Raw genomic sequence first — 27,324 nt, forward strand, 5'->3', positions numbered from 1 at the left:
TAAGTTTCAGTTTCTGTAGGGCAAGGGAGAACTATATTATCGTTAAAGATTTCTTTCGGGGTTTTATATTTGATAATTCTATGGTTTTTTATAAGTGAGAAACCACTAATATCAAAGGCATTTGGAGTGGGGGAAGAAGCTTAGAAAGCATAGAACATAAACATTTTAAGCAAGGGTGTGTGTGTTGGGAAAGGGTAGGAGGGGCAAAGAGGGAGGAAAAGGCAGCCGTAGTCTGGCAGGGTGGTCTTTCCCCGGGGGCCTGAGCTGCACATACCTTCTCTCACCACCTGGTGGTGCCAGTGCCTCACCGTGTGGCCGTGGATCAAATGGGTGGCAAACAGAATTTAAAAAAAGAGGAGGAGGAGGAAGAAATAGAACCTAATACAGAATATCACAGTGCATCACACATAATGCAGGTGTTGTTTTTCAAAATTTAACTTCCCTGTTATATATAGTATATATGCATGTATATATCAGGGCATAATGTACAGTCTTTTTCTTTGATTCATGATAAAAATGGTTTGAAAAACACCACCTTGCTCTTTCTCCTGCAACAGGATGGTAACTCTGGGAAGGTCTAGGTCTTTAACCATCTCTTTCCCTCACTCTCTTTCTCCTCATTCCCTCCCCTTCTCCTAGCGCCTCTTTCCCCAGATGGATCTATGTACCTACCTCCCTCCCTGCCTACCTACCCTACCTACCTATCTGCCTTCTCCCTACTATTGCCTCCCTCTTGCTCTCCTACTTTCCACCTTCATCTCTTCCTTTCTCCTTATGATCTGCCCACTTCAGTTTTCTCACTTATCCTCTATCCACATAGCTCTCTCTCCTCCTTTTGTCTCTTCCCACATTCCCGACTTGCACTATCTCTGCCCATCACCTCTCCTTTCTCTTCCCTCAATCTTACAGACGTGGTTTGATAAGACACAACCTACCTGGGAGTGTGACAGTGGGACCTCTCTCTGCTTCCCATGACCCAGGATGGAGCCCCACTCCCAAACTTCCTATTGCCTTTCTCCAGCTCCCTGCTAGACTTCACCACTTTTCTCCCTTGCAGGGCCTTTGTTCAAACTTTATTCCATCATCAAGGAAGCTGTCTCTGCCTGTAAAAATCCCCCCTCTTATTTAAATTCTATCTCAAATGCCCCCTTCTCCAGGAAGCCTTTCCTACTCTCCAGCTGAGGCTATTTTCTTTGCGCTCCATTTGTGCCCACCTCTACCCTTATCACAGACAGGTATGTCCTTCTCAGAACTCAGAGGGCAGGGGCTGGGTTTGATCACAGGGTACCAGCTTTATCTCCAATCTAGTACATCTTTGGCCCAAAGGAGGAACTCTGGGAAGATGACCCAAATGTGGCTGTGGTTCAGTCTCTCTCATTGGAGTGTCCCTCCCTAAATTTCCCAGCCTTGATTTTACCCCTGCTGCTCACCCCTCACAGCTCCTGGTTGGCCTTGGCCTGGCCAGTGCTCCCAGCTCAGCCTCACACAGCTCTGGTCCTGTTCCTTTAGCCTTAGGCAGGGAACACCCGGCTGGGAGGGCAGTGGCTGGTAGCCAAGGCCAAATCTAATAGCTTCTAGCCAAGCCTGGAGGAAGGGAGTATGCAGGAGGGGCTTCTAGCCTTGGTGGTTGGTCCCCAACTTGAATTTCTAGACCTTGCTGAAAACTGATTCATTTCAGGTAATTGTTGTAGGGGTGTGGCACAAGAATGACATAGCTCTGGGAGAAATGGGTAGAAATATTCATCAAATTTTGAGATCCACAAGGAAGCTAGTTAACTATGAATTAAACCAGCCAGATGTGGCAGCCACCATAGGTGGTCTAGGGAGTGAGAGAAAGGGAGAGAGTATTGAAGTGGGAGACCAAGTCCTGGACTCCAACACCTGACCTTTAAGGAAAGGGGAGGGGCACACACTGGGCAAGTCACAAGTTCCTCTGGGTTTGTCTCTTTATCTGTAACTAATACTGTCTGGGGATCTACTTATGGAATATATTCTCTTGTCTGAGTAAGTCTAAGTCTTGTGTAGATAAGTAAATTTCATGATCTATATAGTTACTTCTGTAGGAAAGAGATGTAGTACAAAATGGGGAGAGTAAAGGGCAAAACGAAGTATCATTCCACTTCAATTTGTGTTAAAGCCAATGTTTGTAGGAATTACATTCTACACATTAAACTGTTTTTTAAAGTTTTGGTGCTTGGGAATTTCCCCATTCAATACCTATAAAGACAAAGGTCCTTAAGACAGACAGATCACACACACACACACACATGCACGTGTACACACACACATGCACACACACACACACAGCAAGAGAGAGAACTAATCTTGGTTGCAATTTTTCAAAGTGACACCATTTAGACAGATCAATACTATCTAGCTAAGATATGTATTCACCACATAACCCTTGGTCTAGGTACTAATTTTCTAGTGACTTAGCTAATTAAGTTAGCAAGGTAGTGTCAATGTCAATCCCTTTCTCAATCTCTCAATCACTCAATACTCCTCCCTCCTGCTCTCCCTCCCATAGGCTCTCTCTGGATTACAGGCACATAACCTGAGCTATTCACTAGAAATGAGAGGAGCATGTTTCTGCTAGACAGTGCTTAATTACAACTTTGGAATCATACAAGCAATTGGGGTCAAAAAGTACCCTTTGATTTTTTTCTTTCATGTTGAGAAGTGACCATTTCAGAGAAGTATTTCTGAAGAATAAATAAGTATTAGGACAACTGTATGGTCCACCAGTAAGAAGCTTCCAAGAAACTGCATCATGTAGAAATTAAATGATTTTTCTCTTTCAGACGGTTCTTATAGTGATGGGGAAAAAAATCATACCTAATGGTCTTCTCTGTTTTAGGACTTTTACAAACAGAAGATTAAATTATTACTTGAATGGTGTTAGCCATAAGTCTTCAAATTGTAATTTTATTTTTAGTTTATTCATCCATGCATTCACCTACCAAACAAACATTTATCAATGTTTACTTATGTGCCAGGCACCTGATTATGCAGTGAAAGATGTTCTCCCCTCTAAGCTGTCCCTTAGAGTTTACAATTCCTGCATTTTCTAAGTTGGCTAACTGCCATTTTATCTCTTATTTATTAGAGATTTTAGAGGTGTTATATTTTCTTCATTAATCAAAATTTGCATGACACAAGTAGAAAGCATATATTATGAGTATAGTAAAGCCTCAGTCCACAGATCCTGTAGGAAATTAATATGAAGCTTGATTTTCTTAGATGTTTCCTTAAATTGTGGATAATTTAAACCATTAATTCATTTTTGGTCAATAGCTTTCTAAATGCACTAGAGTTCTTTTCCTTCAGTGCAGAACATATTAATGACTCAAGGTTACCATTAATATTAAGTATTATGCTATGCTGTAACACAGTGGCTGTATTAGGCCCCATCATGGAATATAGAATGATTTGCATCAATACTGAGTAGTCCTTGACCACTGTGATGTTTTTTGGTTCTATTGCCTATTGTTTTTGCAGTTTATCTGTCTTCTTTCCTGTCAGGTCTTACTTTATGTTGCTGGTATCCCACTACTCGCTCAAGTTATTGATTCTTATTTGCTGTTTCTAAATTGCTGTGGGCCTCCAAACTATATAATCAAGAGGTAAAGTGGTTGTTAGGGAGGATAGACAAATGCTTCTATGAAAACGTAAGAACTTAATTTTTGTGACATCTCTTCTGGTTGTTGAGAGGCTAGTTGTTATTTTCTTCTTGTTTCTTCATAATGTTCTAAATGTGCTGGGTAGCAGTGTTCTTGATAGTTGGATTTATTCCTCTACTTACAGCATAGAGCATTCTCTATGGTTTAATTTGATTTTTTAAAAGGATTTCTTAGAACTATATGTTGTAACTGGTAGGCAGATTTTAAACTATTTAAAAAACTACAAAACTATTTACCATTGCTTACCAGTTATATCATGACAGCAGAATAAGGCATGATTATGTTAGCTATTTTGTTGCAAGAGGTCAATTTTGAAACATATATTCATTCCCCTTGTAAAATGATTGGCGAGTATAGAGCTCCCAGGAAGTGTATGCTGTGATCTCTAGGCTTCCATATTTAGTCAGTTTGCTAAGAACATGGGGAAAGTGAGACTTGTTGACTAAATCCAAGAGACAAGATGCCCGAAAAGTAAAGTAACATGACTTACCGTTTGCCAGTCCGATGTCTTCTCAGATATCCTGAGGGAGATGGGATGATACTGAGCTGGGCTCAGATGATGGAATTTGGGATCAATGGTCAAATAGTTTTATTGCGATCTTATCAATGATAAGCATGAGGACATGATATTTCTATGTCTGGAAATTTCCAGACAAACCAAATGGATGGTGTTAAAATTTATGATTAAAAAACAAAAGACTGGGAACTTTTATCACATATTCCAGAAAATCAAAAGGTTATTTTTACCCCTAAAGTTCATTTAATAATCTGACAAAGTTTGCATGTCATGGGAGCTACATATATTATGTTCTCTTTAAACTGATGCCATCTGTTGATATACCAGGAATTAATAACCAAGAGTCGATAAGAGAGGAATGACTCTCCACCCCTTATCTGGACCTATTACAGCTCAGGATCCTTTTACACCCAATTCTTGCTTGCCCCTTGGTCATTCTTAGCACAGGGCTATTCTAGAGCTGAGATACCAAATATGGCAGCCACTTGTTACTTGTGGTCTATTTACATCTAAATCTATTAAAATTAAATAAAATGGAAAATTCCATTCCTTAGTAGCACTAGCCATATTTCAAGTGTTCATTAGCCACACATATCTAGTGCTGCTTTACTGGATGCTGCAGATGTAGAACATGTCCATCATTGCAGAAGACTCCATGGGATGGTGCTGTTCTAGAGTCTTGCCTCAGGGTGGCTGCTATATCTGTACACATGGTCCTTCTATCTCCAACAAGCCTACACAACTCAGTAAACACCTCGGCTAACCTGACTTAGCACTGCTCTGCAGCAGGATCCTGAGAGAGCACTAAGACTTCATGCCAATGTTCTTCTTTGTGTCTTCAGATTCTATTTGTATTATGTATTTTCATTGGTTAGTTATGTAACTAATCATGCCAACTTTTTGCTGATCCTCTGTTAACCATGGAATATATTGTTTTGCATGGTGTGGGAAAGATTCTTAAATCAAGTTAGAAACAATGACTTGTGAAGTTTTAGGGCTCTACGATTCCACTTATTCCAACAAAAGAGGGTGTCAGTTGATGTTCTTCCCTCTAAGCTGTCAAGAAATATGAAATAAAATGAGGATGGAGGAAATATTTAGGTTGAAAGAAAACTTTGATGGAATTCAAAACCCCAAGACCACAAAGTGGAATTCATAAGCCTCAGATGAATTCTAATGTCAGGATTTCCCACAACATTTAATGCAGAGAAGCTACTTTTATTTCTTCAAAGCCGGGTATTCATTCTCAATGAGTACATGAGGACGCTGAGGAGAGATGGGGAGGATCACTGCTGAATACGTGACTTCACTCTCCACTAGGTGAATTAGAATTTCTCTGGACAATTACAGAGAAAGGGGAGTGAGTAGGAAAGAAGTCTGACAGCAACTGCCTTAGAACACTGATCAGATAAGATTCACCTATCACCTTTGATCCACTTGTTGGGAACCCCGTTGTCTGGTATTTACGGCCCTAAGTGTGCACCTCTGAGACCCTCCACAAACCTACTTGTTATGGAAGTCGTAGATCTCTTGGATGTTGCCAAAGATGATATGCTCTTTATTGAGGATCCCAGCGGGGATCTCCTCCACACCACTGGTCATTTCCCACAGGTAGGTCTGTAAGACAGTAACAGTTTTATCACTGGCAAGTCTGGTATGCCATATAAAATACAAACAAAATAAACAGGTGTTCAAACTTGTGGGGCAAGACTCAAACTGTAAATGCATGTAGAGATGAAAAAGTGACGTGTTAAGTAAACATAAGAGAAAGAAAAAATCTGAATATTTCATTACCCTGAACTTTAGCAAGAATACAAACTCCACAGTCTCTTGTTATTTATTAAATGTGTGTGGATTTGAGTATGTGTGTATGGCGGGGGACAGGATGCAGACTTTCATGCCCAATTTAAATTCATTGACTGTGTCATGGTTTCACTTTGAATTGAAGTGCCTTATATACCTCTTTTTCCCGGGTCTAGCTCCAGTCTGAGAAAAGTTTAAACTTTCTTTTCAAAAGTACTTTAAACTCCCATGCAATTATTGACTTTAGGAGAAAGATTTCCTCTGGCTGGTTTTTTAATTCATTACTCTCTGGGAGAAGACCAAGAGCACCAAGTTCCACTTGAGGACTTGATGCTGGCAAGGATGTCATTTTTCCAATACAGCTGTGAATGGATTACTGGAAGACTCACCTCTAAGCACTCATGTAAATCCCTTACATAAGCCTTCTCTGTCTGGAGTAGTTCAGCCATAATAAATCTAGAGGAAACAAATGGGCTTTTAGTTGGTTATGGATATAATGTCTCTCTTCTTTAAAACTTCACTTCCCCACCCCAGCATGCATGACATTCTAAAACGTCCTATTTTTCTACTTCATCAACAGGTCTTTTCCTTTCTTCAAAATTCCTTCCCTCTCCTACAAGTGTCTTCCTATAAGTCACTCTTACCGTGACCATTGGCTCTACATCCCTTTAGCAGGTTTGTGCGCAGCTAGGTCCTTTTCCACCCCAGTCCTGCTATTAATACTTGTGATTCTATGGTGATATCCATGTGAGTACAGGCATGCAGGACTGTTCATACTCTGTCTCACCAACTAGATAGCGTGAATCCCAGCTTTCCACATTTTTCTTACAGCTCCCAGAATGATGATTTCTGTTCAGTAGAGTTTGTAGATGTATTTCAAAACAGTTCTTAGTACCATAATAAACCAGGTTTCAAAGCCAAGAAAAGGTGTCCAACATATTGAGATCAGGGCTTAGCAATTTTTCTATAAAGAGCCAGAGCTCTCTGTGGGCAATTCAGTCTCTGTCACAACCACTCAACTTTGCTGTTGTCATGTGAAAGGAGCCATAGACAATGTGTAAAAAAAAAAAAAAAAAAAAAGTGTGGCTGTGTTCCAATGAAAACATTTATGGACACTAAAATTTGAATTTTATCTAACTTTCACGTTATAGAATATTCTTCTTTTGATAATTCTCCCAATTATTTTAAAATATAAAAGATCATTTTAGTTTATAGACTATATAAAATAGTTGGTGGGTCAAATTTTGTCTATACTTGCTGACCTCTGACCTAAATTATCCTTTTAGCTATTTCAATACTATTTCCAATGGGACTTGCTTACAGTATAAACAGATGTGTAGAAAGTAAAACATGCAACCATAAGCACAGTATAAATTAATAATAAGTGACTGCTTCTCACTCCCCGATAAAGAGAAGGGTGTGCTATGCAGTTTTATAGAGAGGGTTCTCTTCCTCCTTGGGCCTCTGAAGAACACAATGTGCTTGGGCAATTGTTAAACTTATGGCGCATGGTGTATTCTACTTCATTTTCACAAATTATTAGAAATGATGCTTGCCAGCTGGCATATGAAATGTAATTTAGCACAAACTATTTATTTATACATATGTCTTACATTTTATATATCAGTTTTTCATGCAGTTCATAATGAGCATCCCTATTTCCAGGTGTTCCACCACATGAACATTTTGAGAAATACTGTCCCCAAAGTGTCCCCTGTTAGAAATTTCATAAGAAATATTAAATGAGCAGCATCTTCTCCTGGACTTGTATCTTGGTGGGATTTTTTCCTTAAAGCAATATACATTTTTCTATGAGTTGCCTTTCTATTAAAATTGAAGTACTGATTCATCATCCTAAGTGAAGTAACTCAGGAACAGAAAACCAAACAGTATATGTTCTCACTCATAAGTGGGAGCTAAGCTATGAAGACACAAAGGCATAAGAATGATACAGTGGACTCTGAGGACTCACGGGAAGGGCAGGAGAGGGGTGAGGGATAAAAGACTACACATTGGGTGCCGTGTACACTCCTCAGGTACACCGAAATTTCAGAAATCACCACTGAAGAACTTATTCATGTAACCAAACACCACCTGTTCCCTAAAAACCTATTGAAAATTTAAAAAATAAAGTGCTAACTCAAAAATTCCCTTTTATAGAAGTTAATTAGCCACTATTTTTCTATTCTTTGAATTGAATTCTATTGGTAGAATAAAAAGTGTATAAGCTTTGGAGTCAGACAGATAGGAACTGAATTACAATCAGAGGTAGGACTTGCCTCTCTAGTTCTCAGACTCCTTACTTATAAAATAGCTGATCACACAGAACTTCTGCAAGTATGAAACAAGATCACATAAGCAACATGCCTAGTGCATGGTAGGTGCTCAGGAAACATTTCATGATTAAATGAGCTGTAGATTGCTATGAAACTAGGACAGAAGGGAGATCAGAAGGAACATAAACTGGTGGGCTTTGAAAACTTGCCTTTGATTGTATTGCCTTAGGTTTTCTGGAATTGTTCTTTTGCTTCCATCTGCTTCCTGCAGTTTTACCTGTCTTTCTGCACAATTTAGCGCTGCTATCCCCATTGCATTTTATTTTATTTTCCATCCATCCTTTAATTTCTTCTGGCTATCTGGTGTCACAGAAGGAACCAAGGAGGAAGACCTGGCCAGGTGTAGTCCCCTCATTCCCCTCCCAGGTATGGGCTGAATTATGACCCCCATTGAAATTCATACGCTGAAGTCCTAACCTCTAATACCTTAGATTTTAGTTTTATTTGGAAACAGTATCACTGTAGTACCAGAGTAGAGTTGCCTCTGAATCTAAAGACTGATGTTCTTATAAAAGGGGGAATTTTTGATATAGGCATATATTCTGGGATTATGCCACATGAGCACAGAAACAGCCACCTATAAGCTAAGGAGAGAGGCCTAGAACAGACTGTCCCTTGTCTCCTCACTGTCTTCAGAAGGAATCAACCCTGCTGACACCTTGATTTTAGGCTTCTAGCCCCCAGAACCATGAGACAACACATTTCTGCTCTTTAAACAACCCAATTTGAGGTACTTGGTTACAGCAGCCCTGACAAATGAATACACTCCCCACATGAACAAGCTCTGACTTCACAGAGCAGCTTTAGTTCCTTCAGCTCCAAGGAACCTATGGTCCTACTTCATCTTGATCAAAGAAACTACACAGAGATTTTTAATCTTAGGACATATTACTTTTTTTTCTAGTAATTCCCAAACAGAGTTTCAAAACATTCTTCATAAAGTCCTCCAGAAAACTCTGGGTATGTGTGACTCTGTAACCGCAATATAAAGGAAGCAGACTGTCAAGAAATGGTTTATAAGATTGGCATGGCTCACTGTTTCCCCTTTCCAATGCCCTATAACTTTTGATTAGAGTGAAATGTTGGTAGACAACTCCCTACCAAACAATCAAAGAAGAAAAATGTGTTTTGCCTACCTGGAGTCAGGACTTTTCTGAGAGTGGAGCTGAGATACTTAGAGAGCAGAGCAGCAATCTAATGCTAAGTTGGTTCCAGCTCACTAAACGAATTCTGGCCCCTATTCATTCTTATTCTGAGAAAACAGAGTTCAATTTATGAAAACCTCAGGCAACTTCAGATTCTTCCAAAATGTTTGAATCTCAGCATCCTCTACTCTCTTCTTGCCTGTTTTCCTCTGCCTCATCTCCTCATGTGCTAGTGCTGCTGACCTAGGAGTAAACTTAGGTGGCAGCTTTACATTCTAACATCTACAATTCACTCAATGGACCAATTTCCAAGTATCTGTTTCTTCCTTTTGAAATCTGAATACCTAGACCAAGTGAGGGGAGGGCCCATCTGGCATTGGAATGCCTCCTTAAGCATGCCTTATTTTCTTCTGGCCCAATGGTATATCCCCTCAACTTCAAGTAAAGAAATTGATGTTACAGTCCTTATTTACTGTGTGATTTTAGATAATGTCTTGCCCTTTCCTCAAGGTTTCAATTTCTATATCCAATTATATTCTGTAAGATTTTCTTTTTCTTTCTCTTCTATTTTGAAATGGAGTCTTGCTCTGTCACCTAGGCTGGAGTGCAGTGGCATAATTTTGGCTCACTGCAACCTCGCCTCCTGGATTCAAGGGATTCTCGTGCCTCAGCCTCCCAAGTAGCTGGGATTACAGATGCACACCACCACACCCAGCTAAGTTTCATATTTTTTTTAGTACAGACAGGTTTTTGCCATGTTGGCCAGGCTGATCTTGAACTCCTGGCTTCAGGTGATCTGCCCACCTCAGCCTCCCAGTTACAAGCATGAGCCACCATGCCCTGCCTGACTATGAGCTTTTCTTGATCAATAATTATGTTATCTTTATTATTCTCCTAGTCCTTTGATTCATACAAGAGAGTATAAAATACTTCTTGTTTTCAAGGAGTCTACAATCTAGTTAAAGAGGTATGCTTATGAACTGGTTGAATAAGTAAAATGGGAGTTGGTACAGAAAAGAAGTAAAAGAGTTTATAAAACAGATGGGCCAATGACAGTGGGAGTTGTAGATAAGGGATTTAAATAGGCATATGATATGAACTGGATTTTAAAGAATTAATAGGACTTAGAGAGAGCAAAATAAAACCAAACAGAAAAAAAGGAAGGGAAATGAAAGTGAAAAGAACAAACAGAAAGGAGAGCATGCTCAATTATATACAACTTATTCTTAGGCCCGAGAGGAGTCAGTAAAAATGATCTGACTGAAAGGTGCAATCTCAACTAGAAAGTACTTTGAAGTAAGACTGACTTAGGTGAGGCCAAAAGATAGCACCTTGAGGAGTTTTATCATTATTCTGCGGGTAGCAGCAAACCATTTAAAATTTGAAACTGGTGAGAGACATAATGGAAAGAAATCAAAGAAGACTGAAGAGTCAAAGCTAGATTAAATTCTGGCTTCAATACTCACCATTTGTGTGGTTTGGGAAAGTTACTTGGCTTTTCTAAGTCTTACTATATGTAAAATGGGAATAATCATAGCTACTCGAGAGAAGTGATACGAAGATAAAAAGAGAAAAGGTATGTGAAGGCACTTTATGTAATGTTTAGGACATAAGAAATGTAGGTGCTTGTGGTAGGAAGAGTATTGGTATTAGCAATAATAAAATGTTACTCCAGAAAGGTAAACCTGGCATTGCTGTGCAGGTGAACTGGGCAGGGACTAGCACCCGGAAAGCTATGGGAAGTTTTTGCAAATAATTCAGATTTCTGATAAAAAACTAGAAGGTTAGTGACACTATCAGTGGGAATTAGAAAATCAGAAGGGAGAGGCTGGATGCAGTGGCCCATGCCTATAATCCCAGCACTTTGGGAGGCTGAGGCGGGCAGATCACTTGAGGTCAGGAGTCAGAGACAAGCCTGGCCAACATGGTGAAACCCTATCTCTACTAAAAATACAAAAATGAGCTAGGCATGGTGGTGCACACCTGTAATCCCAGCTACTTGGGAGGCTGAGGCAGGAGAATCACTTGAACCTGGAAGGTGGAGGCTGCAGTGAGCTGAGATCATGCCACTGCACTCCAGCCTGGGTGACACAGTGAGACTCCATCTCAAAAAATAAAAAATTTAAAAATGTAAAAAAAAAAAAAAAGAAAAAAAAGAAAATCAGAAGGGAGAATTAAATTTAGAGGAAAAGAAAAAATATTTGGTTTGTTCCATGTCGTTTCGAGATTGTGAAGTAAAATGTGATGATCCATGAGGAAGGTTTTGTCTAGGAAGTTACTGATATATGAAGAGAATTCAGATGAAGGACAGACTGGAGAGACTTAAAAGCCTTCAGAGGGAACCCATATTCTCAATGCAAACATTATGTCTATCTATCCCAATCCCTGTAGCGGTCACGAGGACATATTAAGCTATCCAAAGGGACAAGTGGTGGTGAAAGTCCAGCATAGTCACTGGAAGCCAGCTAGCTGGGTGGAAGCCAACACGTACTCTTTCTTCCGGGCTGACTTCCGCTTCTCTTCATTGACCTCATGGTTGGCATCCCGCAGCTTGACCTCCCGATCCGAAAGGCTTGCTGGGATGATGTCCAGCTCCAGGTCCTTATTATCCTGCACATGGAGGGATCACAGAGGTCACCTTGCGATGCTATGGGAAGGCAACTCACTCAAGGTGAGGGAGGTAGTAAAAGGGGGAAAAAAGATATAATGGAGAAGGATAAAAACATGAGGGATCTTACAGACTCACACCCATAAGCACTATTCTTCATAGGATCATTATTATTTTTTCAAATACGAAAGAAATAAAATGTTCAGGTCAAATGTTTAGGGTAAATATCCACAGTAAGAAAAAACAATAAACACATTTGATAATTACATGTCTATCTCCCCAAGGCCTTTGGTCCTAATTAAATCTACACACACATCCATAAATTAGTCTGATTCTTAACCATTTAAAATATATGTGAAATAAAAACACATAAAGATATAAAAACATCATTCATTTGTCAAAAGAAAATAATCAAACCAAATATATTTATTTAAACAAGTGATTTCCCTTGGAAACAGAAAGCTAAATAACAGAAAAATGGCTGACCTTTCTCATCGCTCATCCCTGCTAATTTTAACCACCATTTGGTATTTATATATGATGGAACTTCCTAGATAAAAACTCACAGATTAAAGCCTGGGGGAGATATTAACTCTCTTAACTTTAGGTGGTTTGGCCACTTCACTCTCTAGGCTGCTCTGCTTCAGATCATGAGCCTATTTGAAGATTTAAGAACTAGACATCCTAGGATTAAATTGCCAGGCTGTATTTAGCTTTTAATTCACAGGTTACTAACCCCTATTATAAAGAAGAGATTAAAAGTCCATCTGCCCTGGTTCATGGCAAATTGTACCTCTGTTCAGTTGAAATGTCAAATAACCCTTGTACAAATTGTACCCCTTATTCTTGAAAGAGTACTATTATATATACTGGGGACTCTAATCATTTGCTGATTAACATAATTGGGTGGAAGATGGCACTTACGAAGCTAAGATAAAGCTTTTAGTTATCAAAGTCAACAGTTAACACTATACAGAGAAAAACTCTGTTCTGTATCCATAAGCCCCAACACTGGCCAGTCGATTTTGTAAGGTATAGAGTACTAATCACAGAAGGCTGGAGGTTAACGGATCAGCAAGATCCACCCGGCACTCCCCACTAGAAAAGCCACACAAGGCAAGTCCTCTAGGGGTCAACAGCTCAGAAGTACTGCTCTGGAAACATGCTTTTCTTCCATGGTGACAAGGGCAGTGGTGCTGAGGGAGGTGAGAAGGGAGGATGTCCCGAGGCAAATGCCCTGCCTACCTCTGTGTTGACTCCTAGGGCTTTCTCCAGGGAGTACCGGTACTTTCCCATCCTCAGGGAGAAATCTCTGTAGTGCTTGTCCACCGTGGTCACCCATTTCCTTATCTCCGTGGCATGAATGTGGCCTTTTTCCACAAAGCTATCGGCCAGCTGAATCAGAAGCTTCACCTTCTCCTTTGTTTGCTGCCCCAAAAGATGGCCTTAAGTTATTGGATTACATTTATTCTCCTGCCCCTTCACCCCAAATCTTTTCCTGTTCAGAGCATCCACAGATAACTCATAGCTGGCTACCTGGGTTTGTATCCCAGCTTTGTCACTACTAACTGGGAGATTTTGAGCAAGTTATTCAAACCCTCTGTGCCTCCATTTCTTCACCTGCAAAAAGGGAATCATAATAGTACAGTCATCCCCCAGTGTTGTTGGTGGCAGGGGGGAACTGGTTCCAGAACCCCCCATGGATACCAAAATCCAGATACTCAAGTTCCTTATATAACAAGTGTTTGCTTATAACTTATCCACGTCCTCAGGAACACTTCAAATCATCTCTAGATTACTTACAATACCTAATACAATGTAAATACTAAGTAAATAGTTGTTATTCTGTATGGTTTAGGGAATGATGACAAAAAAGTCTGTATATGTTTAGTACAGACACAACTATCCATTTGAAGAAAACATTTTCAGTTCATGGTTGGTTGAATCCTGTAGATACAGAGGGCTGATCCTACTTCAAAGAGTTGGTGTATTAAATGAGTTGATAAACGTAGAATTCTTAGTACAGTGGAACACATTAAGAACTCAGTAAGCCTTAAACATTAGCCATTATTATTGATGTAAAAATCTCTTACATTAGTATGCTTTACTAATTTGCATAGTGTGTTACTGTTTCTGAAAGCCATTTGAGATTTGATGCATCCTTAGGAAGTAGGTGGAGGGAAGTGATTCAGGTCTCTTTGAACCACAGATGAAAAAAATCTGAGGCTTAGAGAGGCTTAGGGTTGGTCCAACTTCATACTACCAGTAAGCAACAGAGCCTATTTGTCTCTGCCCTTTAGTTCCTAGTTCCCTCCCTCCACTGTACCAGTTCTAAACATCATGTAAGTTGGCACATGCCAGGATCTAAATAAATACAATGAGCAAATTTAAGAGTTAACTCTGTCCCTGTCGCCACCAGAATCTTGTCTTTAGTTTCCATTAGAGAGCAGGAGAAATAAGCTAATGAAGCCACCATCTATCACAGGACTAGGTAAAGTAGAACTCTGATGTTTACTGGGTTAATTTCAGTTTTAGCAAGAGTTTGTTCAATACCTAGTTGGCCAATAGTACTGTGTAGAGAGCTATAGGGCTGAGCTTGGGGGTTAAACAAAAGGAAAAAAATGTTCACTTCATACAGAGTAGTTATATAACTCAGGGCATTATATAATTGAATGTCAAAATGGGAGAATGTAGACTTAACACTATAGGAATTTTAAAAGGAGAAAATGAAGGTGGACAGGCATGGGTAGGGAAGGTCTCATGGAGAGGCAGTACTTAAGCTGGGTAAGACATGGGAATGAGAGAGATATCCAACATGCAGACTGCTGCTCATTTTTTTTTTTTTTAATCTCAAGTTTAGATTTTCAAACTCTAAAATTGCTCAGGGAAAGGAAAGAATATTTAAATACTATTCTAAGAAGAAAAATTATCTTTTGGACTGGAGGTAAGTAGGTCCAAGGTTTAAACCATGCTACAATCTAGCTAACAGGGAAACTGAGGCAGGACATCACTGGAGCAATAGGAGAAAAAGCAAAAGAGCCCTTCTTTCTTTATTCTATTATCCTCACCCCACCTGCTCCTTCCAGGCTCATCTACAGCGCCTCCCATGAGAGACCAACCCTCCAAGAAATGCCAGAAAAAGAGGGCTTCAGAGAGGCGAATGGAGAGTGCTCTGCCTGCTGCATGCATGGCCAGGGACCAGGGATCCAGCTCTCCAGGGGCTCACTCAGCATATAGGAGCCTCTTCTATCTTGGGACAGTAGGCTGGTGCCTGACATTAGGAGATAAAGGCCAGGACAGCTTTGGTGTGAAGGAAAGGAAGTGGATGTGAGGATAGCAGAAACATCTCCTCAGCCATGAAAAGGTAGAATAATAGCAGGGAATTGGTTAAGAGAGAATTAGCAGATTATATTCAAAATAGAATCTACTTAAGTCTATCTAAACTATAATTAACCCCTCTTTTAAATCGTCTTATTCATGTGTGTATCTCCAGTGTCTAGGCATCCTGAGAACTTTCATCTTACTGCATGTAGGGTGTTTTTTAATTTCATTTTTCCTGAAAACAGTTTTCTTTGGTTTTATATTTACTTAAAACAAACACCAACTTTTATGAAAAGTCTTAGAAATACATATTCTCTGCTCTTGGTAAAGTGACTCCACCTATGAGACATGGTTTTACAGCCAGTTGGTGGCAGCAGCCATACTAGGGCAGTTCTATCAGAGAAAATTATATCCTAAAGAATCAAAATTGTGATTCAGAGTCAACAAAGCAAATGGTTTGTGACCAAGAGTATTCTAGGTATGTGTGGGGCCTAGAGGGGCAAAGAGACAGTAAAATGAGCAGTGTAGACAGGACTTTCACCATGTGGCCCCACTTACCTTTGTAGCAGCCCTGTCTCCACTGCTCTCCATTCCCTACACGGCAACCATGTTGAATGTCACATGCCCTTCCTGCTGTGATGAGTGGTTCCTACCCATCCCCACTCTTGATCCAATGCCCTTTTTCCTCTCCTCTCCTCCCCACAAGTAGGTGATGCCCTTCCCAGTGCTCCCACGGTATCACATACATGCTTCTATTTTAGCATATATCACATTATTTATATGTCTCCTTCATTAGACCATGAACCCTTAAGTATTACATCTTATTCTTTTGTGTATCTCCAGTGTCTAGAAAATAGTAAGCAGACCATCAAAGTTGTCTGAATAAACGAATGGGCAAATCTTCTGTTTGGAGGTGAGTAAAGCTAGATCAGCAAGAGTTGAAGGTTTTTTTTGGGAAGAAGTAGATGATAAATTTGGCCCACGAATTGGAAAAACCCACTGCGACACCAACCATGGCCATGGTCCCCACATAAGAAAACATATTCTAAAATGTTTTCTTATACATAGATGATTGTGGCAGCAGCACATGCCCTGCTAAATGCCTGGTCACAGCTTTTGAGATCAGAGGTTAAAAACTTGTCTTGTGAGGGCAGCCCCAAGATGCAGTCAGTAACTTCTATCTAAAGAGTACTAGTGTGCTGGCCTAAAAGCTATGTCTAAATAGAGGGTAGGAAACACTCTGGGTTAACTGAGGTTGTTTTCCTGAGGATTTAAACTGCAGAGATAGGGATCTAGGTGATTGGTTGCGAGTAGAAGTGAAATCACAGAAAGCAGAGGGGAAGAAGAAAAAGGAAGTTGAGGCACAGAAATGATAAACATTATACAGATTCTGGTCCTCTGCTCTCAGGCGATGACCAGATGATGTGACTGCTTGAGCTGCCCTTGGTCTCAGGTGACATTCCAGTTTTCATGTCTGGAGCTGACACTATGCCACATTTCTTGTTCTTCCCATGGGGCTGAGTCACTGAGCTTTTTCTGGGTTTTGAGGAGGTTCAGCCACGTCGCTTCTCTCTTCTTTATTTCCACACATGGCCATACGGTATCTTTTCCCTTTCAACCTAAGCCCATTTGAAACTCGGATCTTTCCTCCGAAGACAGTAACTTATATAAACTAGTATAATGGGGATCAGACTGCAGCAGTTCTTAAATGATAGGTTCAGAAGTATGGACATGATCTTGTGGCCAAAGGGGAAACTTTGGGTACCATAATTCATCTGGGCCTGGAAATCTAGACCTGAGTCCCTTAGTATGTTTTGCCTTTCCATTTTGAATTCTAGTTATCTGCTGGAAAAGACAGAGGTTCAAAAGAGGGATTCAGTAATTCTATTTTTTCTATTTATCCTTGTCTCTTTCCCTCCCACTCCTCTCGTTTCCTCCTTTCCTTTCTTTTTTCCTTTGGTTATAATCTTCCTCTAATCAGTAAGCCTCACTCTGAATAAATTTTTTAAAAGCCCTTTTGACTTTAGCACATTTTACAAGTCTTTTAGATTTTGCCTTCTTGATAGTAATCTTATAATCTCATTATAATCTTCCATATTTGTCTTTCCTTATTGATACTCCTTATAATGAGATATCATAAGGAATATTGATATTCCTTATCAGTGTATTTTTTGTGACATGAATTTACTGGGCTCCTCGTGCAGGTGAACAGGTTTCTTGAAATACATCTTCTGATTCATTCGGCAGGGGACTGTTTGTTATTATACATAAAAGAACCAAAATTTTCCATCACATACAAGCTATATTCCTCTTAAGAGTCTCAGAAAGGCCAGGTGTGGTGGTCACGCCTGTAATCCCAGTACTTTGGGAGGCCAAGGCAGGTGAATCACCTGAGGTCAGGAGTTCAAGACCAGCCTGGCCAACAGGGTGAAACCCCGTCTCTACTAAAAGTACAAAAATTAGCCAGGTGTGGTGATGAGCACCTGTAATCCCAGCTACTTGGGATGCTGAGGCAGGAAAATCACTTAAACCTGGTAGGCGGAGGCTGCAGTGAGCTGAGATCACACCACTGCACTCCAGCCTGGGTGATAAGAGTGAACCTCTGTCTCAAAAAAAAAAAAGTCTCAGAAACAGAATCATGCCTGTCTTTTACCTGAACTGTTTAGATTCTACCTCTCTTGGTCTAAAGTACCATCTGACATCCCCAGTGTTCCCTTTCCTTGCTATCTCAATCCCAGGAAAACATAATTTAGTTCAGCTAAGGCTCCAGTCATTTTCATTACTGCTTTTCTTTTGTCAAGATGAATTGAGTCCAGTTTATCTCATGGCTTCTTCCATTTTCAGAGATGAAGTCACCAGCTTTAAAAAGTATTTTCTTAACATTATTAGTTATTGGCAAATGCAAATCCAAATCACAATGAATACCATTCCACACCCTCTAGGATGGCTGTATAAAAAGACACAATAACAAGTGTTGGTGAGGATGTGGAGAAATTGGAACCCCTACAAATTGCTGGTGAGAGTATAAAGTGGTATAGCTACTTTGGAAAACTAGTAGTTCCTCAAAAAGTTAAACATAGTAGAACACCATATAACCCAGCCATTCCACTCCCAGGTATGCACATAGGGGAAATAAAACTTATGTTCATGCCAAAATTTGAATATAAAGGTTTATAGCAGCATTATTCTTAATAGCCAAAAGCTGGAAACAACCCAAATGACTGTCAACTGATGACTGGTAAATGAAAAGAAGTATATCAATGAAATGACATGCTATTGAGAAATGAATAGGAAAAAAGGATTGATACATACTATAAGCATGGATGAATCCTGAAAGCATTAGGCTAGGGGAAATAAGCCAGTCACAAAAGACCTCATATTGTATGATTCAATTTCTATGAAATGCCCAAACAGGCAAGCCCATAGAGACTGAAAGCAGGTGAGTAGTTGCCAGGGATTGAGGGGAGTAGGGAATGGAGAATGACTGCTAATGGGCGAGGGGTTTCTTTCTAGGGTAATGAAAATGTTCTGGAACTAAATAGTGGTAATGTTTGCACAACCTTGTGAATATAGTAAAAACCATGGAATTTGAAAAAACAAAATAATCTACAAGTTTTACTTTTAGAGAAATGGAATTCTTCCAAATGTCATGATGACTAAGCTTTTCCATCCCCGTGTGCCTTGACCCCGATACATTTTTAAACCCATAATAGGAAAATACCATTTCTATTCTTTTTTTTTTTTTTTTGAGATGGAGTTTCGCTCTTGTTACCCAGGCTGGAGTGCAATGGCGCGATCTCAGCTCATCACAACCTCCGCCTCCTGGGTTCAGGCAATTCTCCTGCCTCAGCCTCCTGAGTAGCTGGGATTACAGGCATGCGCCACCGTGCCCAGCTAATTTTTTTGTATTTTTAGTAGAGACAGGGTTTCACCATGTTGACCAGGATGGTCTCGATCTCTTGACCTCGTGATCCACCCGCCTTGGCCTCCCAAAGTGCTGGGATTACAGGCGTGAGCCACCGCACCCGGCCCCATTTCTATTCTTTTAATGGACTGTCTATAGGCATATCACAACATGAATATTATGTTTTCCTTTTATCCTCATCCAAATTCTTTTTATTTCATTTTTATTCTTATATTTGTGAACTTTTATATAGAAAATATCTTTTTATATCCAATGTTTCTTCTACTTGATCTGTTCCTTTGGAGTAGAGTATCAAATTTAATGAATTCCATTGCCCTATTCAACCATAAGGGCCACCATATGTATTCTCTTGTGGTTAAAGGTCAATTTGGTTTCCATTTCAAATTCATTTTATTGGTTATAAAGATTATAATCAAAGACAGCTGATTAGAAGAGGTTTACCTCTGGAAAGTGGGACTAGGGTGGGGCAGGAGGCTGCAGCCTCTAATCAGAAGCTCCTCAGCTGGGTTTGTTATCCTGTAGATAGTCTGATATGAATAACCCTGAGATTTGGAACATAACAGCTATGTCGGGAGGGACAGAGAACATAGAAAGCCAAAGTAGAAGATTGGCATTAAATATAAGTGAGGGGGAGTGAATCTACTCAAACTTCCTTTTTTCCTTATATTCCTGAATGGTTGTAGCCTCCCTTGAATGTGTAAGATGCAGTCAGGTAACCTAAGGAACTCAAGATAAATAGTGTGGTTCTTGTCTTTCAGTATCCTGTTGGCTTATACAGGAGATAACATTGTATAGATTACTGGAGGAGAGATGGTCCGTGCCAGGTGAAGGGTTATATGGACAAGGGCTGTAGTGCAAGGATGAGCCAGATAATATCCTGGTGCGTGGGCAGGATCATAGAGGAGGAGGCTCTAGAGTGGAAATAGGGGTTCCTCTTAAAAAGCACAAACTAGAGGGAAGGAAAGTGTATTCCAGGCAGAGAAATGCATGAAAAAGGCACATAGACCAAAAAGTATACGATTTATCTCTCAGAGGGCAAGAGAATACATCCAATCAGCTGGAGCATAAATCCTGAATAAAATAATAATTGAAGATAAAGCTAGGGAGGTAGGGTGGCACAGTTGTAGAGTTGTGGAGCATTATCCTAAAGGAATTGGAAAATCATTAAAGTTCTTGATCTAGGTGGTTATATAACCAAAGTACCATTTTAAAGATGAACAGCAATGAAGGACAGGATGGATAGGAAGGAAGGAAATGCCAAAGGCATGCAATCCAGTTAGGAAGCTACTACAGCTTAGGGTAGTAGCTACGTGAATGTGAAAGAGGAGAAATACATGCAGAAGGTTACAAAGGAAGGATGAATAAAATTGACTGAATAATTCTCCACATTACCACTTTGATTACGGAAAGATTTTGATCCTATGAAATTCTGGGTATCTGCTGTGATCCATCCTATGCTGACAAAAACACCAATGGATCTGATACTATTCAGCCTGTTAATGGCTCATTATCGACCCTATTTGGAGAGGGGTGGATAGAGCCAAACTTGTTAATTCACAAGCCATTTTAATTTGGATTTGAATAGGGTTCTGTGCATCTGCCACTTTGTGCTGTTTGCTTTTTGCTGGTATTGAAATGAGTCTCTTATCTGCGCTAATAGCTTTTCACATTAGGGAAAAATGCCCAAAGCTCACAAGGATGCAAGGAAAGCCTCTCCAATATTGACAGTCCATAGGATAGGATTCATAGAGTGGATAATCACTTCTGAAATATCAGTTCAGGAATGAGGCTAAGGGCCTAATTTTGTCACGCCAAACTAGAGGAACATTCCTTATAGTGTCTGAGGGATCTCTTGGTAGGATATGTTTCCCACCTTGACCCCAACAAGAGCACCTCTCAACCTGGGAAGAGTGTCTGCTATGTGTAGAAGTGATGCCAAAAAAGGCTCCTATGTGGCAAGGAGCCCTGTGTGAGAGGTGAGGACACTGCAAAGAGGAACTTGAGACAGATCAGATTTTCATTCAAATCCAAGTATCCTCAGATCAAATCCTGGCTGTGAAAACATGAAAATCAGGTTTCCTTCTATTATAGCCTTCCCCACAATCTTGGTATGAATTGGTATGTACATCCTTGCATGTTTTGCTCCCCAGAGACCCAGCTCATGAGCAGGTCTCTGGAGAACAAAACATGTAAGGATGTACATACTAGCTCATTAGCAGGTGTGAGGCCAGATGGAAATAGCTCAGAAAATAAGAAATTCACCTGTTTTGGGTACCCATAGTCACTGGCCCTTCCAATAAGGTGGACTTCCCAAGCCACTCAAATTGCAAGAATATGTGGATATGTTCAGTGTTCACATGCACATGCAACATTTTTATGTGAATACATCCTTTTCCCTGATTTGGTCTGAAAGAATATGGCAAATTCCAGAACATGGAGCATGAAGATGAGTATTTGGAAGCACAGTGTACAGCAGTTGACTTTCTGCATACAGTTGCTCTACCCAGCAGTGGCAATTCTTTGGGTATTTAGGTTTCTAAGCAGACAATCCTTTAGGACATTTACATGCTTACCCCATCCCCACTGTGGCTGAGCATTTTTGCTTACAGAAGCTGTCTTTGCTTCCAAAATGTGAAATTAGCCAGAATGAAGAGTTCTGGGTGGATTTGGGAAAAGGTTTGGGATGTTTCCTACCTTGGCAGGCACCCTGAATTCCCCATATTCTTTCAGCAGTTCCTGAGTCTCCTCTGTGGTCTCTCCAGTGGAGGTATGTGTTGAGAGGTAAAATTCACCTGTTTCTTGGATCCAGTCCAGAGCCTATGGGAGGAAACAACCCATCCAGTTCCCCAAAAGGCAGCTGTCAGTAGGAAAACATGCCATACTATAATGAAGGTTATTGTTGGGACAACTTAATGGACCCAGGAAACACTGACACAATTTGATTGGTATGTAATTTGGGAGATTTTTTTTTTTTATGATTGAACCCTCCCCTGATTTGGAACATCCCACAAAGAGAGGGTCTCCTCCAGCAGACTGGGGACTCTTCTAGGCCAGGCCCAACATCATCCATGAATTAGGGGCATAGTGGGTGATCTAGCATTTCTTCACATCTCCTGGTACCAAACTCAAAACAGAGAGCTTGGTAAACGCTGAATTGCTGACAAGTGACAACCTACTTTGTTTTCCTCTTTACTTTTTCCCTCCTATCCTCAATTTGCCTGCTGCTGTGGCCCTTTTCTGGACTAAGGGTGATGGGCCTCTGCATGCTCTAAAGAACTGAGATAGAGCCAGGAAAAGCTTTGGACAACCTGCTTAGCGCTGCGCTCGAACACCACGTATTGCTGGCACTGGTCTAACCGACGCTTCTTCAAGGTCCAGAAATGCAGCACGCGATTCTCCCTCTGCAGGAGCTCACTCAGGATGGCTGTGGGCAGAGGAGATGCATCATGGTCACAAGAGGCACTGAGCAAATCCAAACAACCCTTTCAGCCCCATGGCCCAGGTGCCAGGTGACCATGACTGTACTTCAAGCCTCCTCCCATGAGATTAATCCAGCATCAGAAGAAAGGAAGCAAAAGCTGTATATAAAAAGGATTTCTTAGAAAGGAGCAAGGTCGAATAGACTAGGGGGAGAGCCAAGTGATGAGGGTTCCTTCAATTAAGGTGGGAAGAATATGACAGCAGTGACTTACAAATGACCCCGATTCTCTTGATAGTAAAATCAGTGCTTAGTTCTAAGAAATCTTAGGAAGGGTCAGTTCCTAAAACAGCAATTTATTCAACTGGCCCCCAGAGTCTAATGAGCATGGGTGGACCTTGACAGGAATCTTAGTCATTCTTAAGGACTCACTGGAAGAGAGGCAGAAGACTTACAGTGGAATGAGGGCTGGTGTCATTGGCTTGACAACCCACATCATGAGCCATGTTCTTGAACCTGCCCAAGAGGTTGTGCACACAGCACTTTTAACAGCACAGCCTCAATTTAAACACTTCTAAATAGTGGGCACCAGGGAAGCTGTGTTGGAATTATATCTTCATGTTGTCTCTGGGCCCGTGTTGTTTTGGATCTGATCGTAAGAAAAGCTAAAAGTGATGTTAAATGAGAGAGTATACACAAGGCATACAGCACTGCAAGTGGGCCAGGGTTAGGTATTCAGCCCATGCTATTTCCCTCTCTACATTTTCTGTTGTTTCAAGAGTAGCTGGGTACATGGGTAGAAGTCTTAAGTGTTTTAAATAGTATGTTCTATGCTGGAAGCAATCAAATTTATTTTATTTTATTTTCCTCCTGCTTCCTGCTAGTCATGCTAGATGGTAACAAAATAAACAGTAATAAGCATATGAATAATATTTATCACATACTCAGTAAGTGGAAGACACTCATTTTTATAATACCCCACAATGCATGCACCATTATTATCCCCATTATACAGATGAGAAAACTGAGATTTAGAGAAAGCTTTTGAGAAAGCTGAGGGAAGGTAACTAGCTCAGGGTCATTCAGAGAGGAAAGGTCAGAGTTCAGATTCAGGTCAGATCTGACTTCAGAGCCTGAGTTATTAGTCACCTCGGTCTCCCACATTACTGGGGCTATAAAGTTTCTGTGCTTTATGAAGATGGAGCTTTTGTTGATTTTATGTACTTTTCATACCCCTTCATCCCCACCTCCCCAGCCAAGTTTGCCTTTCTGAGGATAGAATCTGTTTTTCATCTTTTAGGCTGAATGCTCTTTTTTTTTTTTTTTTGAGACAGGGTCTGGCTCTGTCACCCAAGATGGAGTGCAGTGGTGCAGTCATAGCTCACTGCAGCCTCAACCTCCAGGGCTCAAGTAATCCTCCCACCTCAGCCACCTAACTACCTGAGACTATTGGCACATGCCACCACACCTGGCCAATTTGTATACATTTTTCTATAGAGATAGGGTTGCACTATGTTGCCCAGGCTGGTCTCAAACTCCTGAGCTCAAGTGATCCTCCTGCCTCGGTCTCTCAAAGTGCTAGGACTACAAGTGTGAGCCACTGTGCCCAGTCTTTTATGGGTCCAATTATTCACCTTTCTCTGTATCTATGCCTTTATCATGTCACTTTTTCATTCCTTCCCAAAGAGGCAAGTACAGTTTCTCACTCCCCAATTGATCTCTGGCTTGGCCACATAACTTGCTTTGGTAAATGAACTGTTAACAGATAAAACACAAGCAGGGACTTGAAATATACTTGTAGACTTGACTTTGTACCTTGTATTACCACTATAGGAACTCCTCCTGGGTAACTGCTGCCCCTTCCACCCAGGTCCCAAAATAAATACATGTGGAGCAAATAAGACCTTACCTGGAGTGAAGGAGCCAAGCTAGCTAGACTTACAGCCTGAAGCACAACTGCACTGCTGAGCCCAGCTGAGATGCTGTTCCCCAGCCAATGCACAGCCACTTGAACAATATATGCTTACAGCTGGATATCACTGAATTTTTGGGTTGTTATGTAGCCATATAACAACCAGCAGTATAAAGAAGCCAAAAATATGTGGCACTGGCTTTGAGTCTAGGTAGTAAGAGAAAAGGGAACTGATATATAAGGGATTACAGGACCCTGCTCAGGTGGAAGCTTCAACTGGGCAAGGAAGGAGTGGAAACCCATTTCCTCTAGTCTTTATATTCCCTCACCAGAGTTTTGCTCATTGAAGCTCCCTCTATGGTGTGGCTAAGGGAATCAACCTAGATCAGGCAGAAATCCTCGAGTTTCAGGATTCTTTTTCCTCTCTCTTCTTGAAAGCTTTCACATGGGCAACAACCTGGTCTTGCCTCCAAGATGATGTAGGCATTTCCCACTGTCTCTGGGTGCCTGTTATTCTTCAGCATGCGGAGGTGTAGGTGGGATATGTGGTCTCTCAGTAGGCAGCTGGCCTCACCCAAGCTCCTGTCTGGATTTGGAAGCCAGAACATATGCTTTCAAATGTGCTAGAAGGAGAAGTGACATAATACCAGCTCCCCACAGGTCCCCTGACCACAAATAGAATATCATATTTGGAAGAGGAACTCTGCTCCTTCCTCTCTGTAGGGAACTTTGATTCCTAGATTTAATTCTTTCCAATGGCCTCTGTTCTCTCCAACTCTTGAGCCACCCGAGCAAAGAGGGAAGCCCTTCTTAAGCAGACCACGTACCCTACCCTGTCCATGGTGTCTCCAAGCCCATACCACTCCTCACTCCAAGTTGACTTGGGCTCCCTCTCTAGCCTCGCACTCCAGAGTTACATTGCTCTGCCTTGGCAAGATGACATTTGTTAAACTCTTCACCCACTCAAGGGCTAATTTCTGCATGGTCAGAATAATTTCATAGATAATGATTTAAGTTTCAAGTGGTCAGATAATAAGCAATTGTTTAAAGTTATGTATTTATTATCAGAGACTTTCTAGAATTCAGAGAGATTATTAAAGATTATGTAGAATAGCACTTATCTAAATTTTATGAACACACAAATCACCTGGTTGGTAAAATTGGGCAGTTCTTACCAAAATGCAGCTTCTTTGTTCTTTTTTGCTGTTGTTGTTTCTTTTTTTCTTTTATCTTTTTTTTTTTAGACAGGGTCTCATACTGCCCAGGCTGGAGTACACTGGTGCAAACACAGCTCACTGCAACCTCCAACTCCCGGGCTCAAATGATCCTTCCATCTCAGCCTCCTGAGTAACTACGGCTACAGGCATGCCACCATACTAGGCTAATTTTTTAATTTTTTGTAGATACGGAGTCTCACTATGATACCCAGGCCGGTCTTGAACTCCTGACCTCAAGCAATCCTCCCATCTCAACCTCCCAAAGTGCCAAAATTCAGTTCTGACTTAGTAGGTTTGGGTGTGGCCTGAGATTCTATGTTTCTTACACTCTCCCAGGGATGTCAATGTGGTTGGTCTGGGAACTACAATTGGAGTAGCAAGAATTTAGACGCTCTCCTCATTTTAAATAAGAAACTAAAGTTTTAAAAGGCTTAATCAATCCGTGACAAATCCAGGGTTAGCATTTGGTTTTAGGATTCTCAGTCTACATTCTGTTCCTAGGCTACAAGATACCCTAGTCTTGTGCTGTTCAATTTATTAACCATGAGCTACATTCAGTAATTTACATTTAAATTAGTTAATATTAAATGAAAGTTAAAATTTGGTTCCTCAGTTGCACTAGCCACATTTCAAGTGCTCAATAGGTGCTGTATTGTATAGCGTAGATACAGGCAATTTCCATTATTCCAGAAACTTCCACTAGGCAGTGCTGCCCAGACTCTAAGACAAAGGAAAATGCTTGGGGAAATTTTATCCTTGTTTTTGCATTCCAGATCTTGTTGCATGTTTAAAAATTAACCATGAATCACTACTGCCCACACCATCCCACATCACACACTTTCTTCTCTAAGGAGAAGCATCAGGAAGTTTGAGATTGTGTGAAAACTGGGTACATGGAAGATTTCAGGGAGGGGCGGTTGCTGCAGTGACTGGTGGCTGGGCAGGTCTCTCACTGACCTTTCACTTGCTGCTCGGGTCCCCGAGTGTGGCTGGCGACACTGGGCATGCTGACGTTGTTCCTGTGGATGTACTTGAGAAACACCTCAGCGTTCCGCCGAGCCAGGGTACAGGCCTGAGAAAGACAAAGCTGTGAGGCCCCTGTCCCAGTAGGTGGCAGACGTATGGAATCCAAGACACTAGAGAAGGTATACCCTCCTTCAACATTTTCTTTTCCTTTTTTTTCTTTTTTGTTTTTTTGAGACAGTCTCACTCTTTTGCCCAGGCTGCAGTGCAGTGGCATGATCATAGCTCACTGCAGCCTTGACCTCCCAGGGTGAAGTAGGCCTCCTATCTCAGCCTCCTGAGTAACTGGGACTACAGGCACCCACCATCACACCTGGCTAACTTTGTGCATTTTTTTGTAAAGTCAGGGTCTCACTATGTTGCCCAGGCTGGTCTTGAACTACTGGGCTCAAGCAATCTACCCACCTTGGCCTCCCGAA

General features: G+C 40.9%; 1 protein-coding gene across 18 annotated transcripts in view; it reads right to left on the reverse strand.

The window, feature by feature from the left end:
- Positions 1-27,324, reverse strand: part of KALRN (kalirin RhoGEF kinase) — a 699,137-nt gene that overhangs the window by 258,125 nt on the left and 413,688 nt on the right. For all 18 annotated transcript variants that reach the window (XM_021673991.2, XM_021674000.2, XM_064362131.1 and 15 more), the window contains exons 19-25: positions 26,840-26,954; positions 22,644-22,759; positions 22,030-22,152; positions 13,335-13,517; positions 11,973-12,091; positions 6,390-6,456; positions 5,705-5,814 (exon numbers count right to left, since the gene is read on the reverse strand). In XM_021673991.2, the coding sequence (XP_021529666.2) occupies positions 5,705-5,814; positions 6,390-6,456; positions 11,973-12,091; positions 13,335-13,517; positions 22,030-22,152; positions 22,644-22,759; positions 26,840-26,954 (833 nt within the window). The remainder of the gene's footprint in view (positions 1-5,704; positions 5,815-6,389; positions 6,457-11,972; positions 12,092-13,334; positions 13,518-22,029; positions 22,153-22,643; positions 22,760-26,839; positions 26,955-27,324) is intronic.

This window comes from Aotus nancymaae, unplaced genomic scaffold (genome assembly GCF_030222135.1).
Source record: "Aotus nancymaae isolate 86718 unplaced genomic scaffold, 86718_ANA_hifiasm-v0.15.2.pri h1tg000046l, whole genome shotgun sequence".
In the NCBI taxonomy this organism is placed as follows: domain Eukaryota; kingdom Metazoa; phylum Chordata; class Mammalia; order Primates; family Aotidae; genus Aotus; species Aotus nancymaae.